This window comes from Strongylocentrotus purpuratus, unplaced genomic scaffold (genome assembly GCF_000002235.5).
Source record: "Strongylocentrotus purpuratus isolate Spur 01 unplaced genomic scaffold, Spur_5.0 spur5_scaffold_19, whole genome shotgun sequence".
Lineage (NCBI taxonomy): Eukaryota > Metazoa > Echinodermata > Echinoidea > Camarodonta > Strongylocentrotidae > Strongylocentrotus > Strongylocentrotus purpuratus.
The window spans coordinates 16,061,778-16,084,057 of NW_022145604.1; the positions used below are offsets into that span (position 1 = coordinate 16,061,778).

At 37.9% G+C, this 22,280-nt stretch overlaps 1 protein-coding gene across 1 annotated transcript in view; it reads right to left on the reverse strand.

Annotated features, from left to right (window-relative positions):
• Positions 1–485: 485 nt before the first annotated feature.
• The window catches only part of LOC100893392 (partitioning defective 3 homolog), a 77,664-nt gene continuing 55,869 nt past the window's right edge, over positions 486–22,280 (reverse strand). The window contains exons 6-22 of the mRNA XM_030989807.1: positions 20,673–20,858; positions 19,771–19,904; positions 17,696–17,821; positions 16,686–16,984; positions 16,081–16,220; positions 15,231–15,365; positions 14,243–14,452; positions 13,061–13,695; positions 12,024–12,126; positions 11,392–11,455; positions 9,765–9,854; positions 7,322–7,546; positions 6,181–6,349; positions 5,612–5,767; positions 4,661–4,865; positions 3,060–3,958; positions 486–2,503 (exon numbers count right to left, since the gene is read on the reverse strand). Of these exons, the coding sequence (XP_030845667.1) occupies positions 2,083–2,503; positions 3,060–3,958; positions 4,661–4,865; positions 5,612–5,767; positions 6,181–6,349; positions 7,322–7,546; positions 9,765–9,854; positions 11,392–11,455; positions 12,024–12,126; positions 13,061–13,695; positions 14,243–14,452; positions 15,231–15,365; positions 16,081–16,220; positions 16,686–16,984; positions 17,696–17,821; positions 19,771–19,904; positions 20,673–20,858 (4,197 nt within the window). The 3' untranslated portion in view covers positions 486–2,082. The remainder of the gene's footprint in view (positions 2,504–3,059; positions 3,959–4,660; positions 4,866–5,611; positions 5,768–6,180; positions 6,350–7,321; positions 7,547–9,764; positions 9,855–11,391; positions 11,456–12,023; positions 12,127–13,060; positions 13,696–14,242; positions 14,453–15,230; positions 15,366–16,080; positions 16,221–16,685; positions 16,985–17,695; positions 17,822–19,770; positions 19,905–20,672; positions 20,859–22,280) is intronic.

Sequence of the window (22,280 nt, forward strand, 5' to 3'; positions counted from 1 at the left end):
AGGATACATGTTATACCACAAGTAGAATCTATTTTATTACACTGAGTTGCAGAAATTTGTGTAACTGTACCATAGTAAACGTAAGTAATCTAATACATTATCTGGCCTTTCATGTAAATTTACAGTAATAATACTAAATATAATAATATTGATCACAAAACACACAAAAAAGGTAAAAATGAAATCTTCTCGCTTGTGCTATTTGAAGAAAAGAAATCATACTGGTACATCATCTACATCATAAATATGAAATTCATATTGAATTTATACTGCTGTACTATATCTGTAAATAACTTTGCATAGACTTGAACAATGAGTTTGACTAATACATATCTACAATGTATTTGCAGTAACAAGATAGATACAAATATTCAATTTAAAGCATTAGCAAGAATACACTGATGGGTTTGGAAAAGGTTGAAACGGGAATGTACCTAATTCTATTTACAAAAAAAGGAATTTGAACAAGAGTAAAAAAGGGTAGGAATACAATTGTTAATACAAAAATTCATACTCATGTTCTGAATACATTTATTTACACGCGCATTAAAAAAGATTGGTATTTTTAATGATAAGTTTGACGTACATTCTCACAGAGCTTGATTTGATACAACATACGATTAACCTTCAGTATTGGCACTTAGCATGTACCTGATATTCACAACAGATTTCTTGGGGAAATTTAGGAACAGGGGAAGGGGGACAAGATATCCTCTCAAAGGCTTAGTAGGGGGGGGGGGGGTATGTTGACATATTAGTTATCGAATTGAAAGTTTTGCAAAAGTACATTGTAAATATTTTGAATCAGTATTGAAGTTTTTATAAAGGCATATTCTAATGTAACATCTTAAAAAGAAAAGTTAGAAGAATTTATCTTATAATGTAACCAAATATATTTCCCATTCTGAAATTCACTACTAATTTCCTATTGTGATCATATATCTGTTTATTAACTAATTTATTAATTAATTATTATTATTCCATTTCATTCAATTTTATTTTATTTGGTCTTATTTATCTATTTTCATTCATTCTCACAGTTTTTACATAATAAAGCTCCTGCAAACCTGTGTTAAGAAAGAAAAAGGGAACCATGGGGACCAACGGGTACCACTCACTCAGGCATTGTTCAATATATAGAGGGCGCAAGAAGCTACAAGTAGTGCAGTCCCGCTTTAATATTTCGATAGCACAATCCATGGAATGCAAAAATTTTGCTTTATGTTGTAGACATAATGATTGGGGATTGGGAAGCACATTTGTATTAAAAGAACGTAAAAGTGTTAATAGAACGTTACCCCAATACCAAGCGACAGGAAAATCGAACAGTATAGCAGGACTTTTTTCCCATGACCGCCACATACATGCTGCAACAAGTTCACAAGACGAGATATAGGAACCTGTTTTCCTGAAACACATTCTTATTTACAACGTAAAACTATATATCAGGAATGACAAATCAACTGATTGTCTTGACTCAAAAGCAAGATCTCATAGTCGATGGTAGTATGCAGATATACTGTCAATAAAAAATAGTACTTGGATAACAGTACTCCTCCAAGTCATTATCATTACAGTACTTTATATTTTATATTTTCCAAGCTGCAGGTACAACATATGGAGTACTGCGAAGAATATCTTTTCAACACTGAGATGTTTATGTTTAATATAGAAGCCTAATTGGCCCTATAGTTTCTACGTAAAAGTGTAGATCTCTACACTTTTTTGACCAATGTATTTTCACAATATGTAGTGAAACCAGCACTCTATAAATCAGAAGCTAAAATGCTGCTTAGTAGACTGATAAACAAGTTAATGTTTAAACCGGAATGTCCATATCATTCAAATCAAATTCACCAAGCAGATCATCTGATGCCCCCATAAAAATGATCTCCTTTGCCATAACACGCAACGTAGGCATTAATGGTTAATAATCTTCAAAGAAAACTGGAAGATGTAAAAAAGCTGGTACGCCGGCCTCTCTGGAAATTTAAGGCAATTTATTGATGGCAGTGAAACTGTTCACTCAAAGCAACATCACGCCGTGGCTGTGAAGCAATGGCTCTCTGTCAAGTTCAGGGTTCAGACACGAGCGGCGTCATCATAATCATTATACATCCGCCCTTCGCCCATGTCATTGGGTCGCTGCTGATTTCCTTTCCTTGGCCCGGCCGGAGCCCGCCTTGAATCGTACTGGTATTCATCCATGAGTTGGTCCGAAACCGACTTTGACCTCGGCGGCATGTCCTTGTACTCCAGGTAGTCGGAGGTGGAGTTGGCTCGCCTGGCACGATCCCCACCTGGCCCAGAGGAGGAGGGGTAAGACGTATGGTTGGGGACGGGGCCGTTGGGGTACGAGGTGCGCCTTGGAGCCTGCTGGTGCTCGCCCGTGTAGTTGTTGTGGCGGGAGTAGTTCTGCGTCCTTGCATAATCGTCCTCGGGTCGACTATTCTCAGACATGGAGTAGTAGTTTGGGTCCTTACCGCGAGGCCTCCTGCTCGGTCTATAACAAAATATAAATAAACATAATAAAGGGTGGCTTCATAGAGTTCTTAACATATCGTAGTGTGCCTGGAAAAAAAGTGTGAAAGGATACAATACAACAGATGTATATTTCAAGAGAAATGCAATCTACAGTTTTTGATTTTTACTACATCTTCACAACACACTTCAATCTGTATATTATCCATATTGTTAATCAATACTTAGTGAAAAATCATGTTTGCCCCTTCCTGGCAGGCACACAACGGAATGTCTTTATACCTGATCTTCATATTATCATTATTAACTGCTACCACGCTAAAGGTTCAGGAACAAGGATTGTTGAATACTGCACAAATAATTTGGCTGAAGAGAAAGCATGAGCATGAAAAGTGTAGGACCTATTTTTTTTTTTGACCAACATTTTATGATTTTAAACATAGATCTACAAGGTTTCTGCTGTTTTGAGGTGGTAGGGAGCCAATCATAGACCTTGGAATTAACAATAGTAAAAAATCATCTACTGGCTTTTATTACAATATTTGTTTTTTGACAATTAATTTTTTTCCATTACTCACTTGTCTAAACTACCATATCCATGTCGATCCTCTTGTGGGGCAGTACGATACCTATCTCGTTGATCAGGGTATTTATCATGACGTTCCTCACGCGGAGGCTGACGATCTCTCCTACTGTCCTCCTGCCTTCTACCACCATCTTGGTCATAATACCGATCATCCCTCCTAGCATCAAAGCGCTCATCTCGCTCTCCCTCTCTATCAGGATGCCTTTCATCCTTCCTTCCATCATACCGACTGTCTTTATAGCGGTCGTCTCGTCTCGCATCTTGGCGTTGCTCATCTCGTTTCGGATTCTTACGCTCCGTCGATCTATCGCTGCGAGATGCATACTCTGCTCGTCTTTCGTTTGGCCTCCTTTCCCTCTCCTTCTCATCGCCCTCCCGTTTCTCCTGCTTATCCAAATCAACGTTCTCCTTCCCTTGCGCTCTCGCATCAGCTCTGTTCTTTGCATTTTCAATGCGATCTGTGCGCTTCAGGCTCCTCCTTCGCTCCTGCTTCGGAGGTTCCGAGGATCGATTGTCCCGGTTTCTATCGTGGCGCCCGTCCCTTGGTTCCTGGGCACCGTGATCCTTCTTCCCATTGTACCTTACATATGGATTCTCTTCCACGTCTCTGTCATTCCTACGACTGTACCTATCGTCGTAGTTCCGCCCTTGGTCCTGACCGTTCCTCAGGGTGCGGGGATCCGCGTAAGGATCATCAGAGTATCTATTGTTCGATGTCCTATCATCACGTCTGTCCTTGGGTTCTGAATAGATATCGTCTCTTCGCTCTTTCCTCCTGTCTTCAGCTTCCTGAGGGAGCCGTTCGTACCTGTCTCGTTCTGGTACCCTGCTGTTCTGACGCTCTCTTTCTCGTTGCTCTGCCCTGGCGGCTTCTAACCTTGCTGTTTGACTCTGAAATACAGATACACAACAAACAAAGAAAGAGATGATTACACACAAAATAAAGGAAGAGATGATTATGCACAGAAACTGCAAATCTTGTGCTCATATCTCCAAAACTTTTTTGTTTCACCCAAGTTAAGAAAATAACAACAGATGAAAAATAAGTAGAGCACTAATAGCAAGACACGTGATGGTGTCCAGAAGAGGTGAGGACTCGACACACATTACTCTTTTTGTTTGTGTTGGGGGGGGGGGGCTAGATTTAAAGTACTAAAAGCTGTTCCTCTTCAAATTCTCTCTTATCTCCATTTGTTACTGATTTTTGTTACCCCAATATGAAATGACTTTTTCAGTCTGAGAATCACAAATGCATAAATAGATGACCACAAACAAATAGACAAATATGACTAAAATGACAATTGTGGTCTAGCAGATAAGTCGTCGGATTGTGGATCACAGGATCCGCGGTTCGAGTCCCGCCGCGGCACTAATGTCCTTTGGCAAGACATTGATCTACACTTGCCACTCTCCACCAAGGTGTTAAATGGGTACCGGTAGGAAAGAATTCCTTGAATGCTGTGAGCGCCGAAATCGGCAGCCTAGCAGAGCCGGGTATTATTGGAGCTCCTTGAGCATCTTGCATGGTGGATATGTGCCCTACATATCAATATCCGATATTATTATTATTATTATTATTATTTGTGAACATACCATCGTCTCTTGATGACTGTTGGGATCAACTCTTGTATAATCGTCCTCATCTTCCTCTCCGTCATCGATGTATTGACCCTGGTTATCAAGATGGCGTTGCTGGTATTGTTGTCTGAGTTGCATCATTTTCTCGGCCTTGCTCAGGGCTTCTTGGTTCTCTTCCTTGATCTTGGCTTCTCTCAGCTTCTGAATTTCCTCTTGGATTCTATTGAGATAATAATAATAATAATAATAATAATAATAATTGTGATTTAAATAGCACATAATAATCATCAAAGACAATCCTCTATGCGCTTTACATTATTACATTCATACAATTTACATTATCACAAATAAATTACATATTAGACCTATATTATTACATACAAATTATAGATAATTGCATTATTACATACAAATTAAATTACATCAAATGATATTCCACTACAACAAATAATAATTACTCTTGGAAATAGATAAGTTTTGACAGCAGTCTTAAACATTGCAAGTGACTTGATTTTTCTTATTTCTAAAGGTAGAGAATTCCAGAGTACAGGAGCGAAGACTGAAAAGGATAGGTGAAAAACAATTCATGTTTGGTTGAATTTATGACTTTTTGTGCAAATTAAAATGTTTACATTTCGGTGCAATGGAACATTTTTGTCATGTAGTCAAGTTTAATGAATAATTCTTTGTAAAGTGCCTGGTTACAAATTATTCCATTCATCTGTTACGACTAATTGTGTTTCCATAGTCAGAATGAGAATTGCATACATTAATTGTTGTTCAGATCGAATGAACATTATGACTCGTCCTAACTAGCAAAACATAATGTATGCAGTATGCTTCCGACTTTTTAAATGCAGTTATTCATAACAGTGCCATGTCGGGGATCGAACCACGACCTTTGAATTTTAAGTCATGTGCTTAAACCACTCAACTACGACACTCAATGCTACTTAATGTTCTTACTTTTCGTGTTCCTGTTTGGCCTGTTGTCTTGCTTTCCTCCTCTCCACCTCTTCCTGTTCAAGTCGCTCGGTCGCGGATATTTGACTCTTATTGCTGTCTTTGTCCTTTCCTTTCAGCGCATTCTCGGACCCAATGGATTTGCGGTTCTTCCCAAATCTATGCAACAAAGAGATACATGTATTGTTCAGGATGTTTGGACTTTTCTTCCTACATGTAACTTGCATATGACAGTATGAATGCACAAAATGAATCAAGAACTTGAAGTCAAAATTGAAATCATGACTAGAAAATCATAAGATGTTAAGTAGCTTTTTTCTATCTTTTTGTAACATTTAGGACAAATTCACTATGCATTTGGAAGGGTACTCGTCATAACAAATCTGTTACATAGTATACAAGTTGCCAATGAGGCTTGAGCAAGTAAGTTTAGAATTTAAGTCTCGCTTATTCACATTCAGAAAGGATACACAGCTTAAAACACAATTATCAACAATTGAATTTGATGAGTGATCAGAAAGATCTTGTATAGCACAGAAAACAATAATTTTTATGTGATTTTTAATACTGACCTAAAGAGTCCTTTGAATCCCGTACCAGAGCTCTTTGCTTTGCTCTTATCTTCTTTCTTATCTTTCTTCTTCTTCATACTCCCTGCAGACTGGATGCTACCGTCTCCTCCTCCACCTCCTCCACTGGACCTTGAGATGCCGTAGCCTCCATTCTCCTCAGCCTCCATCACTAAGGAAGATGAATTATTAAAGTTTGTGATCAATTTGGGTAAGGGATCCCAACCTCTTCTTTTTCTTCAAAAGTGATACCAGTAAAACGATAAATCATAATCATAATCATAGAATGTATCCTCCATTCTCGTCAGCCTCCATCACTAGGGAAGATGAATTATAACAGTTGGTAATCAATTTTGGTAAGGATCCCAACTCCTTTTTCTCAAAAGTGATACCAGTACAACTAATTGATAATAATTGATTTATTGGTAGATGTCTTCATGATTAAAGGATCTTTCTAATAGCTAAATGCAAAGCAAAACGCTTTAATATTTGATGGATGTAACATTCATCTGGCTCACATGCATACAAGGGAAAATTTCTCATTTATTCTTAGATGAGTATCAGATCACTGAATAATGAAGGGGCTTTAATTAACTTGTTATTTGCACACCCTATACACTGTACAGAGTTCAACACAAACATAAATGATTTTGTAATCTGAATATCTTATACAAAGTTCAACACAAATTGGTATGTTAGGGTCATAGAAAATATATTGTCCAAAAAAGAGCAGATATTTGAAATGTCTAATGGGAATTGGATGTATAGGAGTGTCTAATATGCTTTTCACACTGGTAAAACTTTGCTTAGCCCCGGGCAATAGGTGGGGCTAAAGGGTGGTCTTAGCCCAAACTATAGTCCTGGGCTAAGCTTAGCCCACTTTCTGTTCACACACCAACGTGGGCTAGACTCACTGAAAGTACAGGGTTAGTAGGCCCTGCAAAAGAGCAGTGCTAACATGAATTTTCTTATCCCGGGACTAAAACAGCGTGTGGGAAATGCAAAAAAAGTTAGCCCTGGGCTAAGGAAAGTATGGGGCTAACCTAAGTATGGGGCTAAGCAACACAAGTGTGAAAAGCATATACCGGTAAACGACCTAACCCGATGTCTTCTCCCTTTCCTCTCTTCATATCCTCCTCCTCACCTGTATACATTGGTGGCATATCTCCATTGGGTGATTGGTCACCGTAAGACCTGTCCACCGCTGCTCTGAAGCTGTCGTTACAGACGCGACCTCTCCTGACCTTCGCTCGGGGTCGACCAGGGAAGTCCTCCCTCTGTTGATGAACATTGGCAACTGCCACCTGAAGGCTCTCAAGTGAGCTAGACTTTTCCATACCCAAACCGGGCCCCATGGTTTTGGAAGAACCTGGTAATAAGAACAGAATAAAGGGTTTACAGTCATTGATATTAATTGAATGATCAATTCAATCTTGATACATTGTTTAGTTGACAGAATTATGCCAGTTGATCACTTTGTACTTGTAGATTTCATACAATTAACAACAACATTATTTACCCCCTAAATACCAAGTTTTGTAATTTGTTAAGTATATAATTGATTTGTTGCAATTTATGTTTCTCAAGAATGTGACATATAAAAGCATGAAAAACATAAAATTTACAAGGGGTATGAATAATTGAGGTGTTGACTGTAAATTAGAAGCTTGATTCATTGATTGACTGATTGATCACTTCACCGTGAAAGCAGGCTTAAGAACATAGATAAGGGAGAAGTATTTACTTGTTTGCTCACAACTTATTCATTTTTGCTACTTTATGTCATGAATCTTACATTCTCATCTTTTGTTCAATTAAATAAATAAAAGTAAAATGAATTGTGCCATAAAGTAAAAGAATACTTTAACACTACGAGTTGTAAACTCAGGAAACACAATTGCACATTACGATGTCAAATAGCACTCCTGGTTTTTAGTTACTCGACATGTACCTCTATTAATGGTTTAGAAAAATTAATACAGTAAGTGAGAATGAAATATGATGACATAACTGCTACCCATTACCATACCTGAGACAACACAAAAATCATTTATTGGGGAAGGTTATCATACAAATGATGTGCAATTTAAATCCAGTGCATATTGATACAAAAGCTATTAAAATAAAATGCAAGATTACTGTTGCACAACAGACCAGCAAAGACAGAGCCAAACATGAAAGATAATAAAATAATTTAAAGGAATATAATGTATTGCAGAAAAAATAAATTCATGTGCAAAGGTGAAAGAGTAAAATCACACCACACAGAAAGACACTAATACTGCGTAGACAGAGTTTGCTGATGTAGCGCAATAAATAAGAGAAGCTGAAAAAGAATATTGCAGAATATAAATTGAAAATACAAAACAAATAAAATATAATGCACACCACAATAACATGCAAATAGTTCCACAAGACACAAGCTTTTTTACAGCAGTATTTTACAGTACTCAAGGATTTCTATTCACAAGCATATCAAAGGATATTTTTGAAGAAAGATTAGCAGAATAGTTATAGCATTTGGTCATGAATAAGAGCTGGAAAGTGGCAATTTGAAAATAAGAAATTCTTCTTGACTTGGGCCTTGAATTATTGTATGAAAATTAATATAAAAAATGCAAGATGTTGGGAAATTTTAGTCAGAGATAACAATGATTGACAGTGACACGATGGCTCAGTGGTAGAGCGGTGGTTTCGTAAACGGGAGGTCCCGGGTTCAAAACCAAGTCAATGCGCTAGTGCCCTGTGATATACTCATTACCAAGTCCCTCAGAGATAAGAGTACCTAAAGCTGTCAGTCCCCTGGTTGCTTAATTATAAGCACACACATGCTTTCTTAGCAGTCAGGTAAAACAAACCATCAAACCAAACCAAACCAAACCATAATGACAGCATACTAGTCACAAGACCAGTATTGCGCCCCAACTGGTTGCTGATTTCATTTTTCTCTCAGTAGGAGGCTTCAAATCCCAATTTTGATATTAATTGTCATATAAATGACCTATGTTTCCAAAATAACTAATGCTATTTACGATTATACCAAAATGTTGCCATGGTCAGGTTGTAAGTTGAGTTATGGCCTCTACTAGACACTTTTTTCTTCCTCCTCCTAATTAAATGTTATTTATCTACAGGATAAATGTTTGACCAAAACGTGCTCTTTCAAACATTTTTTGTAATGGATATTTCATTTTGTCTGCAAACTTTCATGTACACATGATTACTAACAAAACATCACACAAGTTTCTATATACTTCAAACACAATCTTTCATATCGGCAGGTAAATCACTGTCAAGCCATTTCACTGCAAATATTTACCTATTAAAGAAAAAAAGAGTTAACACTACAATCCAACACTGACACACATCCAACACAATTAATTCCCAGAAAAGTCCCTTTCCACCAAAAACACAGAATGACTACAGAAATGAAAGATGAGAGGAAATAAAGTTATCTGATTAGTGCACTGCAAATTTTTTTTTTTATGCAAAAAGAAAATGATTTGAAGCATGGAAAACAAAGCAAAAAGAGTCCCTCCGGTTGGATTAGGTGTGTTTTCTTTTCAACACAGGAGGGCGCTACTTACTCTCTTCAACCCGGCTAGTGCTAGGTTTAGAGTCGAGGAGGGAATCCATCGAGCTCGATCGGAGCAGACTACTCGTACTGGCGGCGACATCTGTGTAAAGACGAGGGGTGTGGGGAGGGCATACTCAGTAAGTGTATTTTCCTACAAGTTTTCAGATTAATGAAATCCTAACTCACTACCCTGAAGTATATTGTATTGAATATTCACCTCATGAATTAGTGATTTATGGTTATTACAAGTAAGTATATATCTGATTTCCACTACCAAAATAATATCTTTATTTTGGTTTAAAATTACAATTCATGAATTTAAACAATTCAGAATTGAGAATTTCTAATAGCAGCAAAGTATCTGTATATCTATGAACCAAATATCTATGGGGGCATATGACATTTACAATAAATAAATAAATAAATAAATAAATAAACACAGCTAAATTTCTGTGTACACATACCATAGATTTTAATGTAGAAAGGACCCATTTACTATTTTTTTTATATATCAAATGATAAACAAGGGGGCTCACAGACAAAACATACATGTAAATGTATAGATACGGTAACTAAATATTCAAAATTACGATTGGCATATCAAAGGGAAAGATCACATTGGCTTCATCAACATGTACACTGATAGAGGAATGCTGAATATATAAACAAACATGGATAATGATGATGAATAACTCAAAAATAAGGTTTACAAGTACAGTTTAAATCTGATATCAAAGGTTTAAACAAAACACCATGCTAAAAGCTAAAAACATAAGAAGTTTTTCAACAAACAGTGTATATGCAATAAAAATAAGTGTGCAGCTTGCAAGTATTGTGTCGGGATAAAAACAGTATACATAAATATGCAAATCTTTAAACGTTAACACAACTCAAGAATTAAAATAGAAAGCTTTTGCATTTCACTCAACTGCAAAGCTTACAGCTATGATGAAGGGCAAACAATGAAATTCAAAACTTAATAAAAATCCATTTGTAATGCCAATAATTACTTTTAACACCCCAAAGTACAGCAATTGTAGCAAATTTGTACTACAAAAACATTTGAGCGACTATAATAAAAAAATAAAAAAAAAAAAAAAAAAAAAAAAAAAAAAAAAAAAAAAAAAAAATTCTTGCCATTTATACTCTTACTGTGTGCCAAGGGGTATTGCATGTTTGAAAGATTATACCAAAACCTGAACGATGTCCTCTTTTGTCTTACACCTGAACCTCTCAAACCATGACATCCAGGCGAAATATGTGGAATTTAGTACCCTTTTTGAGATAAAAGTGAGTTTTCTTTTCATGCTTCATGTTTCTGTTCTTTATTCATTTACTACAAATAATGCTTAAATGAGAAAAGATCCTAAACAAAATCTTCAATTTTCTCACAATTTTTTTTCTAGTAGCATATACATGTGTAATAATTATTAGTTATTTAAAAAGCTTGATTCATGCTCCAAACATTCATATATTTGATCCTCATATACATGTTTTTTAGTGGAGAAATGGTTGATTGAAATGATCTTGTCTGTTTGTCACATATATGTAACATTGGCACAGCAATAGTTAATAGCACCAGATAAACTTTTCCAGTTGCTGTGTGTTGACTCCAATAATATCTATTATGGTCTCACCTTTTTGTGCTGAGGTTATTTGTTTATTTGGTGCCTCGCCTTTTGTTTTCTTGTACCAAGCCATCTGAAAGGAATAAAATAATGAACAATCATTGTATTATGAGAGATGCTCTGTGGAGTAGTGAGAGAGAAAGGGAATGGAGAGGGGTATGGGAGGGAGAGGAGGAGGGAGGGAGAGGAGGAGGGAAAGAGAGAGGAGGGCGAGAGGCTAGTACAAGAGAGAGAGGTGGAGAGATGCTGGTATGAGAGGGAGGGAAAGAGAGAGGTGGGTATGAGAGAGAGGGATAGAGAGGCAGGTAAGATACAGAGGGGGAGAGGAGAACAGAGGAGGGCACGCCAGCAAGTCTGGAGTACAGAGTTGTATGGTATTTAAAAAATCAGTGTGTAGCGCTTGCTTTGACAGTGAGTGATTACACATTGCCTTCGTTTGACTTTTGCGATGAGAATTTAGTGCTTTTTCTTTGAAACTGTTCTGGGAATTTGATCAACCTTCAAAACCGACTAATACATAGGACCAACACAGGTAAGTCCATGGAGAAAATGTTTGACTTTTTATTATCATCGACTTAATAGATTATTTGACAAATGGGACATGATTTGTGCCAGGTTGACTGTACATTTAGATTATTTACCTGTTTAGCATCCAGTGAGCCCCCTTGACGCCTCTCTGAAAAGCTGGCCCTGGCATAGTTGTCTCGAGCAAAATTGTCAGGATCTGGTAATGGACTCAGCTCCCTGTAGTGATAAAGAGAGAGCAGAGCGTTACAGATTTTCTTTGATACGACTATGATTTCAAAACTGTGGGGTTGATTTAGAAACTTTCAGGTCACATCTATATTAACTCTTACAAAGAAAGATATGCATGCAAATCCATCTACATAGAAAAGAACACCTTTTTATTCCCTTTGAGCTAGTCTTAAGCTCTGGTTTGGGAATCGTATTTTGAGAGAAATAGCTATGATTTATTCTGGATTGTTTATCCTGCAGTAGATTGGTTGTTTGAACCACTCAAATAGAAACAAACGCACACAAAATTTACTGGGCATCATCTTCGATAAAAACCACTACTCCACTTTGCACATAGTGAACTGTGTTAAGCATGGTGTCGGGCCTACTTACCTGGATTTCCTTATCTTTCTATGCTCATTACTCAGCCACTATACATTTTCTATGAAAATTGTTCGGCACATGTCATTTATTTGTAATCTTGAATGTTCAGCGTAAGTTTCGTTGGATTCTGTGATAATTCATTTTCTATATTAACCATACATGTAACTCAAGTTTATTCTTTAAACAAAGTATATCATCGAAACAGATAAGAAAGGTACTTGTACATGACGAAAACTTGCCCAATAACAATAAATAATAAATTCTCTTGTTTCTAGTGAGTGGTCTTTCAACATAGGTTTCTATGTATTTACCTCAACCAACCAACCAACCAACTTGAACAATGCTCTAAAGGTACACACTTGAGAAATACAGAATTTTCATCCAAAGCAAGAAGTACAGTCAAAACTGTCTGTAGCGACCACCCAAGGGAAACACAAAAAGTGAAGACATGTTTGTTTAGTACATGTTTCAATGAGAATCCATTTTCAAGGGAAACCAAAAATGTGGTCTTTGTAGACAGGTGGTAATTAAAGCAGGTTTGACTGCAATTTGAACTTACCCATCTTTAGCACCGTTCTCCCAGTCCAGGAGCCATTGAGGGGGTGAGGGCGCCCTAGCGGAAGGTGAGCTGTGGATGGACAGGTGCATAGGTGGTGGGCTAGCATCAGCCTGCATCGCTGTCTCCCCTGAACCTGATGACGGAAGCGTCTGTCCACTCGAAGACTTCCTTGCCCCTCTACTGTAGATAGGCTCTCCATCGCTGCCGGGATAGGTGACCTTAGCCCCCTGGTGCCTCGGTGACGTGGCATGATGCGGTTCCACCGACGCCTGCACTACGATCTCGTTTCCACGATGCATGCCACCACCGTTCATGGTCCGGGAGCTGAGGACTCCGTCCGAGAGGCTGTTAGGCATCCCAAAGTTGCCGTCCTTTTGAGGGAGCGGAGACAGGAGACCGCTGTCTACGTTGCGATCCGTCGCGGGACTCGTAGCACCCTTGTTGAGGTTGTTGGTGTGGAAGGTGGGTTCCTGCTGGTCGAGTCGCCGGGCGATCACCAGTGAGATGGTGGAGCGGGGGGACTTCTCGTGAGACATTGCCAGGCGAAGCGTCTCCATGGCTTCGCTGTTAGACATGTTGGCCAGGGAGGTATCGTTGATGCACAGAAGCTGGTCGTTTGGGCGTAGACGACAATCCTACAAGCAAACAACTACATGTTTAATATCAAAAACATCTTAACACTGCCAATGCACATGCATGAAATCACTTAACTTCATGAAATAGAACTATCTTTTATATTGTCTTACACAGGAAACGTTGGCAGCAAAAAAGCACTGTAGTTGACATGACAATTATCTTGAAAACAGAAGTGTATTAGAAAAATATCAAACAATCTCCACAAGTAATGTATTTTCCTTGAGTTTCATACATCTATTATTTTGACATATGAATGTACATGTATAAGCTCCTATATGCAAAAATGTTATTTGACAAAGGAATGACATAATTCATACAGATGTTGATGAATCTCAATTTTATTCATCTCCAATGTCTTCAATTCAATTCAATTCAAGTTTTATGAAGAAAGCAAAACTTGATTGACAAAACATACAAGGATGTTTCTGTTCTATGCTCTACCAAAACACATCAGTATTTCCACAACCTGCCTAGTCTGTTTTGAAAAGTTAGGAATGAAAATTACAGAACGGAGAGAAAACCTGACTACTCGAAAGTTGAGAGTACCTTAGACGCTGCTCCGCCATGGATAACAGACTTGATGAAGATTCCTAGATCCTTACTGCTATGATCCTCTGTAGCTCCACTGGTCTTGCCCTTGACGCTGACCCCTAACCCCGCTGACCCTGTGTCATTCAGGGGGATGTCAAAGGTCATCACTGCCCTGTTCTGGGGAGAGGTGACCGGGTCTTCCACAGGAGCAGCATCCTCAGGCTGCTTAAAGATCGAATCAGGGATAGATTTATATTCAAGATTCAAGATTATTTTATTGGTCCATGCATGCAAACATTACTAGAAATTTTGCTTCCAACATACGAACGATAGGAAATACAATACAAAATTCAACAATAGAAAACGATGTACACATACATGTATATGGATAATTATTTACAATGTGAATGTGCCCCTCAATTTTATTCAAAGACATCCCCCCCCCCCCACCCACACATTGCCATTTTAGGCTACCATTTTAACTTCAATAATTTGATTGATTCCGATTTCAATTTTGGTGTAAATATTTCAGATTCAGATGTACGGAGTGATGTCTACTGTATTGTCTACAATTACCATGTCTCATAATATTTCCTGTCAGCCACCATCACCATCATCATCATCATCATTACCATGACCATCATCATCATCGTCACCATCACCATCATCATCATCATTACCATGACCATCATCATCATCGTCACCATCATCATCATCATTACCATGACCATCATCATCATCGTCACCGTCGTCATCAGAATCATAATCATCAGAATCACAACCATAATCCTCCTCCACTTTCCCATTACTATGATTATTATAATTATGTCTCAGAGGCATAAAAATAGAAGAAAAATTGTTTTAAGCACGTTCACACTTTTATATTTTTACTTAGCATACTTTTGGGCTTCCACTTCTTCATACCCATGTTAACTTCTCAACATTCTGAGTTATCGGTAACTGAAAATGCTTGCCCTTGCTGTACCCAAAGGGATATACTGACCAGTTGTCTTGGGACCATCTTGACTGGTGAGTCCTGTCTGGACACTACGAGGTTGACCACACCTCCTAGCTTCACACTACGCAGGATGGATACAGCTTCACTCTGGCTCTTACCAGTCATCTCGATACCATTCACCTGGAAACAGATATTGAAAATAACAGAAATGAATAAATTAACTTATTCTTAAAGAGTTACTGAAGAAGTCTCTAAATCACAACGGATGCATGATCTTATCACAACATATTGCTTCTAATTGTCATTTTGAATGTAATCTGAACAAAGAGAATTGAATTTTCAGAATTTGACTTTTCAGTTTCTAGTTTCAAGAATGTATTCTTGCTCAGAACTTTCTACAGTATGCGGTCAGCCGGTCGCAATGGCAAAACTTAAAGGGATCAAATCTTTCATAGTTCAGTTGGGAATATCTAGAAGTTTCCTAGTAGGTTATCAGAAGATTTGCAATCACACTCGACAACACTATAAACAAACTTGTAGATTCGACCTTCCTTCTACTTTCATGCTAGTGTAACCTTACCTAATAGAATGGTCAAGTGTGTGATGTCATCAAATAACTATTTTTAGAGTTTCCAAATTTGAACTTCATTTTCCAAAAGAGCATTAAAAAATAATGTCCAAATGTCGAGAACCAATTTAATATATGTTAGTTATTGGTTGAGATATGACCATTGAATAAATAGAGTTCAATAGAAAATCACTGTTATTTTGCTCTGGTTCATAACAGTGATTTCTGAAAATTAAGTTCAAATTGAGAAATTCTAAAAATAGACTTTTATGATGTCACAACTTCGTACTCTATATGAAAAGACAAACAAATGTATCTTTCTAGTACCTCCATCACCCTGTCTCCTGGTTTGAGCCTGCCATCACATATAGCAGCTCCTTTAGGCAGGATGTTCTTGATGAAGATGGGGTTCTTTCCACCAGTGGGGTTGTCCCGAGATGTCACACTGAAGCCTAACCCTTGAGGACCTAGCGAAACAAAGATCGTAGTAAAAGGGAATCAACAACACAGCACACATAAATACAAGTCTGTGAACTTAAAGAACTTCATCCTGCCTCTTGTGGCAAACTTTTGTATCATTTTTTGTTTGTTTCAGGAGTATACAGACAGCATAGTTTAGCTAAAAGGCTGGTTGCTTAATACTAACAAGCATTTATCCTTTCTTAATAGCAGTCAGGTGAAATACCCACCACTAACATGGTAACAAAGGATAAAGGAGAAAAGATACTGTGTATCACAAAGGAAGAGGAAATGGGGGGAAAATGGGAACTACACAAAAAAAAATTAAAGGCCTATTCAAACAGGCTATTGTGAAACTAGAAACATTAAAGAATTTAGTGACTCTGACATCTACTACTGCATGTACTTTTTAGTAATATTGTGTTTCGTTTTGTATAATCCCAGCAAAAAAAATATCATGTGAATTCTGTTACCTTTCATGAGTTGAATATATAGTTTGCGACCAATTCTCCTGGTGCTCATGGGTGCTATAAGCTTGGCGTTGGGGCTCTTAGGGTCTGTAGGGGACGAGAGTGCCGTGGTAGGAGATCGCACTGGGATGACTGGAGGGACTTTCCCGTCTGGGGACTTTGGTGGAATGGTGATGTGAAGATGGCCGTTCTCTCTCGGTGTTGTGCCGCCGACGGCTGCCTCAGAGCTGAAGAAGGTATCTCGTTGTAAGGTCAGCTTGACAGTGGGGTTGCGCATCGCATCTCGCAGCATCTCTTGTGCTCTGTATAGAGTTGGACAATAATGAATTCCAATATGATGCCTATTGATATCATCGGTCACAGCAATGTGAAAGATTCTCAAATATGAAATATGAAACAAGTGTTAACACGTATCACTGCTGCTTTTGAATAACCTCAGGGTTACTTGTCAAAATAATTTTCATTTAGCAAGATATCTTGGAATTGTCATTGGTTAATAAATGACACCCCTTGGCCTTTTCCAAATTGTCTCAAATCGACTTAGCTCATTCTGAGAAGGTATAGTATTTGATTAAAGAGGAAGTCCACCCAAATACTAAGTTGCTTTTAATAGAAGCAGAACAATGAGAGGAACGGGTCAATGAAACCTTGAGCGTGAAGTTCCGAGAACGGATACAAAATAAGAAAGTTATGAAATTTTGAAGGTGCGTTCAATCACACACATATTGGCAACTCTGTGACGTATCTTGCGAGGTCCCCTCCAAATTGCCCTTAAGAAAAAATTTCGATTAAATTGGAGAGGAGCTCACAAGATACATCCCAGTTTTTTGTTGCAAATTTGGGTTTCACTGATGACAACTTTAAAAATCATAACTTTCCTACTTTTTATCGGATATTGCTCCAGCTTTCACTAATTTAATTCTCTAATTTTTTTGCTTTAATTAAAACCAACTTAATATCATGGTAGACTTCCCCATTAAGACTAAGATTAGGATAAATAAATTTGTACTCACCGATTGAAAGAGTGCAGTGATATATCACTGCCATTGATCTGTACAATGTAATCACCAGGCCTGAGACGACCATCACGGGCAGCCCTACCACCAGCCTCAATGCTGTGTACCACTATACCAAACGCACTGGGGAGGAGAAAAGAAAACAGAGAAATAAAAAGAAATATGAGACAAAATGCCAAGATAATTATATATTGAGAGAGGTGCAGAAAAATATGGTGATTGAATAAAGTGATATACTGTATCACTGCCACTTATCTATACAATGTAGTCACCTGGGGCCAGTTTCACGAAACCGTCATAAGTCTAAGTTCATGGACATCCCAGCAAAGTGTGTTAGATCTATGACACACGTTTCAATGGGATGCCTAAGGAGTTAGACTTATGACCATTTCGAGGAACTACCCCAGGGTTTTTTAATACCAAACTGACTGTATGGAGAAAATTAGTCCTTTCCTGTTGGTAGAGAGTTTAATGATTAATTCAATGGCTGCCATGATGTGGGCTGTGCCACTTGGAGGTTGTTTGAGTTAGAGATATGAGTACTTCTGGCAGATGAAATATTTATTAAAATCAATGATATGTGAGGCTTATTGCAACAAGAGGGCTTCTAGTATACAATATTATTGATATTCATTATTGAAGCGTTTTCAAATCTTGCTAAAACATATTTACAAGTATGTTTAATTATTTGAGACAAATAACGTTCATGTTTGCTAATAGTGGTAGTAAATTTCTCTCTGTATCTATTATTTAAAATGCCTTCAAAATGTTTTGAGATAGGGTGATAACACTCTTTCCATGGATGCAAGAACTATTAATATTATGAATACCTTCCACCTTCTTGCTCTATCTTACTGATGATATGAACACCTCCCAATAAGTACAATACTGTCTGTCTCTGCCTCTGTTTACCAACTGAACCCATCACAGAGCTTACCCACATTCTCACTACATTAATATCATAATTACCATCATACTTTGTCTCGAGTATTATCATTATTACCTTCGATCTTCTTGCTCTATCTTACTGATGATATGAACACTTAGAGGCGTCCCATCATTTGTAAGTACAATACTGTCTGTCTCTGCCTCTGTTCACCAACTAGGCCCATTACAGAGCTTACCTCCATTCTCACTACATTAATATCATAATTACCATCATACTGTGTCTTGAGTATTATCAATATTACCTTCCATCTTCTTGCCCTATCTTACTGATGATATGAACACTTAGAGGCGTCCCATCATTTGTAAGTACAATATTGTCTGCCTCTGCCTCTGTTCACCAACTAGGCCCATTACAGAGCTTACCCACATTCTCACTATATTAAAGGTAAAGACCAGTTATGGTCATGTGATTGCATTGTGAAAGAAACGTTGTGGAATCGATCAGAAAAGGTTGATCATCTAGCATCTAGCATCTGCAAGGTTCTGGAATCATCAAAATGATAAGAAATTTGGCCCATTCTTCGTAAAGTTACAAGCACTATACACAGAAAGATGTATATGGGACTACCCTATATCTCTCACAGACCATGAGAGAAACAAATTTACCAAATATATGAATTAGTTGGCGGTTTCCCGGCAATTTTTTTATCATCATGTATTAGTCAAAACATATTCTTTCACGTGATTGGTAATGAGAGCTTCCATTTCATTTTTTGAAATTGGGGCGTTTCCAATACTGGTCTTTACCTTTAATATTATGAATACCTTCCACCTTCTTGCTCTATCTTACTGATGATATGAACACCTCTCAATGAGTACAATACTGTCTGTCACTGCCTCTGTTTACCAACTGAACCCATTACAGAGCTTACCCCCATTCTCACTATATTAATATCATAATTACCATCATACTTTTCGTTAGTATTATCATTATTACCTTCCACCTTCTTGCTCTATCTTACTGATGATGTGAACACTTAGAGGCGTCCCATCATTTGTAAGTACAATACTGTCTGCCTCTGCCTCTGTTTACCAACTGGGCCCATCACAGAGCTTCCCCACATTCTCACTATATTAATATCATAATTACCATCATACTTTGTCTTGAGTATTATCAGTATTACCTTCCATCTTCTTGCTCTATCTTGCTGATGATATGAACACCCAGTGGTGTCCCATCATTCGTAAGTACAATACTGTCAGTCTCTGCATCTTGGTCGCCTTCTATCATAACATCGGGACCTCTCTCAGAACCTCCCTGCAAAATTAAACATGACAATCGTTAAAGGGCCACCCTTGTAATAACTAGTGGTATGGAAGCAGAAAATTAAGAGAAATGGAGTAACAAAAGTTTGAAATAAATCAGGCCAATGATGGGGGAATTGTGAATGTTTGAAATGTGAGATCACTAAATCCATGTGAATCTCAAATTGGCAATTTGGTCAGTGGATTGTGACGCAGTCATGGGACAACTCTCCTGTCGAGTACAAAAATAAATTTCTATTATTCTTGTTAGTGCCTTCTGGATAGCATATTATTGTAGGTCCTCTAAAAAGAAAAGACCCACATGAATCTTGCGTTTTGAAGTAAAAAAAAAGGTTTTAATCATTTTGTGTGTACAAACATACTGTAAGGGAAAGTAGTCTGGCACTTCTCACAATGACATTACATATTCAGACAAAGTGCCATACGTAGAGTGATTAAAACTTGCAAAAATTCACAACTTTCTTATATTTGGGCCAGTTTCATTCAAACTTTCCACAGTCAGCTTCTTTGATTTTTCTGCTTTAATTTTTTAATAATAGAGAAGTTTGCCACCAAGATAGGATTTCCCTTTTAAAGCCCCACTGCACTACTTATAGCTACTTGCGCCCTCTATAAAGCAAGCAATGCCAAATCGGTGACCATTGGTCCCCATGATCCTCTTTTTCTTATGTTAATTGAGAGCTGATTTGATGAGATAACCACCTGTCAGTGACCATGGAGGGAGGTCTAATCCCTCCTGGCCAAACTAGTGCGATGGGGCTTTAAGACTACTCACTTGACTCTCCGCCTTCTGCTGTGCATCGGTCCACTTGTTCATGCTTGGATGAGCGCTGGAGAGCGACTGACGGGCAGATCCAGCGGAGTCACGACCAAAACGTGAGAAGGCACTATTGAGCAGCTCATCGCGACTTCCCCGACGAGACCGTGGCTTGTCGCTAGAAGACGTCTGTAAAAAAAGAATCCAGAAAAATATATGAGAATAATTCATTGCTACTTTATACAGTATCGAGGCTTGTTCTCACTTGATGTACATTTCTAAAATTTAGCCCTTATAATATATTCAACTGCTCATTCTTAGCAGGTATAAACAAATCAGTAAAAAAATAGATGTGACAAATCGTTTCCGAGCCCACTTTTGGACAAGTAGACAACCCGATTAAAAAATCAAACTCCCGATGATAAAACATGGAGTTGGAAATTTATTTATTTATGGGGGGGGGGGTATAGATTTTTCAGTTGTAAAATGTATCCCATCAAGTATCCGGCTTCCTTTGTCATCCATACAAAAACAATCATACTCTCGGTATCACTTGCAATGACATGAGGGTATTTACCTAAAATGGAATATATTTAATTCCTTCCTTTTTTTTAAGGAGGATGTTAAGAGAAAAAATTCCTCTATAAGCACTTTGTAATATGATGTACCTGGTATGCGTTATACACAAGATTAAAGCGATTTCAATATTCATGTAGATACATGGTGTAGAGAAGGTTTGGGGATGTGCCATGAAAATAATTATCATAAATAATTTTATCTTTTTGATATCATGTTTGGTATACAAAATAAACCACTCACTATTCTAAATGGAACCCTCTTCTTGATACCTTTTCTTTTCTATATGAATTTGCCTACAATTTTTCTGTTGTTATTTTGAGAATTTTCTCACGATTCCAACGTCCTTCCCTTTCCCCTGCTCCAGCTACTTTAACACGATCGCATCTCCCTTTCCCCCCTCCCTCACGAACCAGCTAGCAAACAAACAATCAGCCAAAGTACATGCTCTAGCCTGGAGTTAGTTTAGAAATTAATATTTCAAGGCTTATCTCATCTCATTATCTCAATGGAAGACAGCTCTAATAGTCACAGAGCCAAGAGATGCAGGCGGCGGCTGGGCCCAGGCATTTTAAAGGGATGGTCACAGACCGCTGAACTGTGCATGCGACTCATCATGGTTGTCACAGCTTGATGTTAAAGATAAAGACCAGTTATGGTCATGCAATTGCATTGTGAAAGAAACGTCGTGGAATCGATCAGAAAAGGTTGATCATCTAGCATATAAGTATTGGTGTGTACTGCAATCATCAAAATGATAAGAAATTTGGCCCAGTCTTCGTTACAAGCACTGTACACAGAAAGATGTATATGGGACTACACACACATGCGCGACACATGCGTTTATCTCTCACACACCAATAGATAAACTAATTTACCAAATATATCAATTAGTAGGCGGTTTCCCGGCAAATTTTTCATCATCATGCATTAGTCAAAACATACTCTTTCACATGATTGGTAATAAGAGCTTCCATTTCATTTTTTGAAATTGGGGCGTTTCCAATACTGGTCTTTACCTTTAAAGGGGCAGTG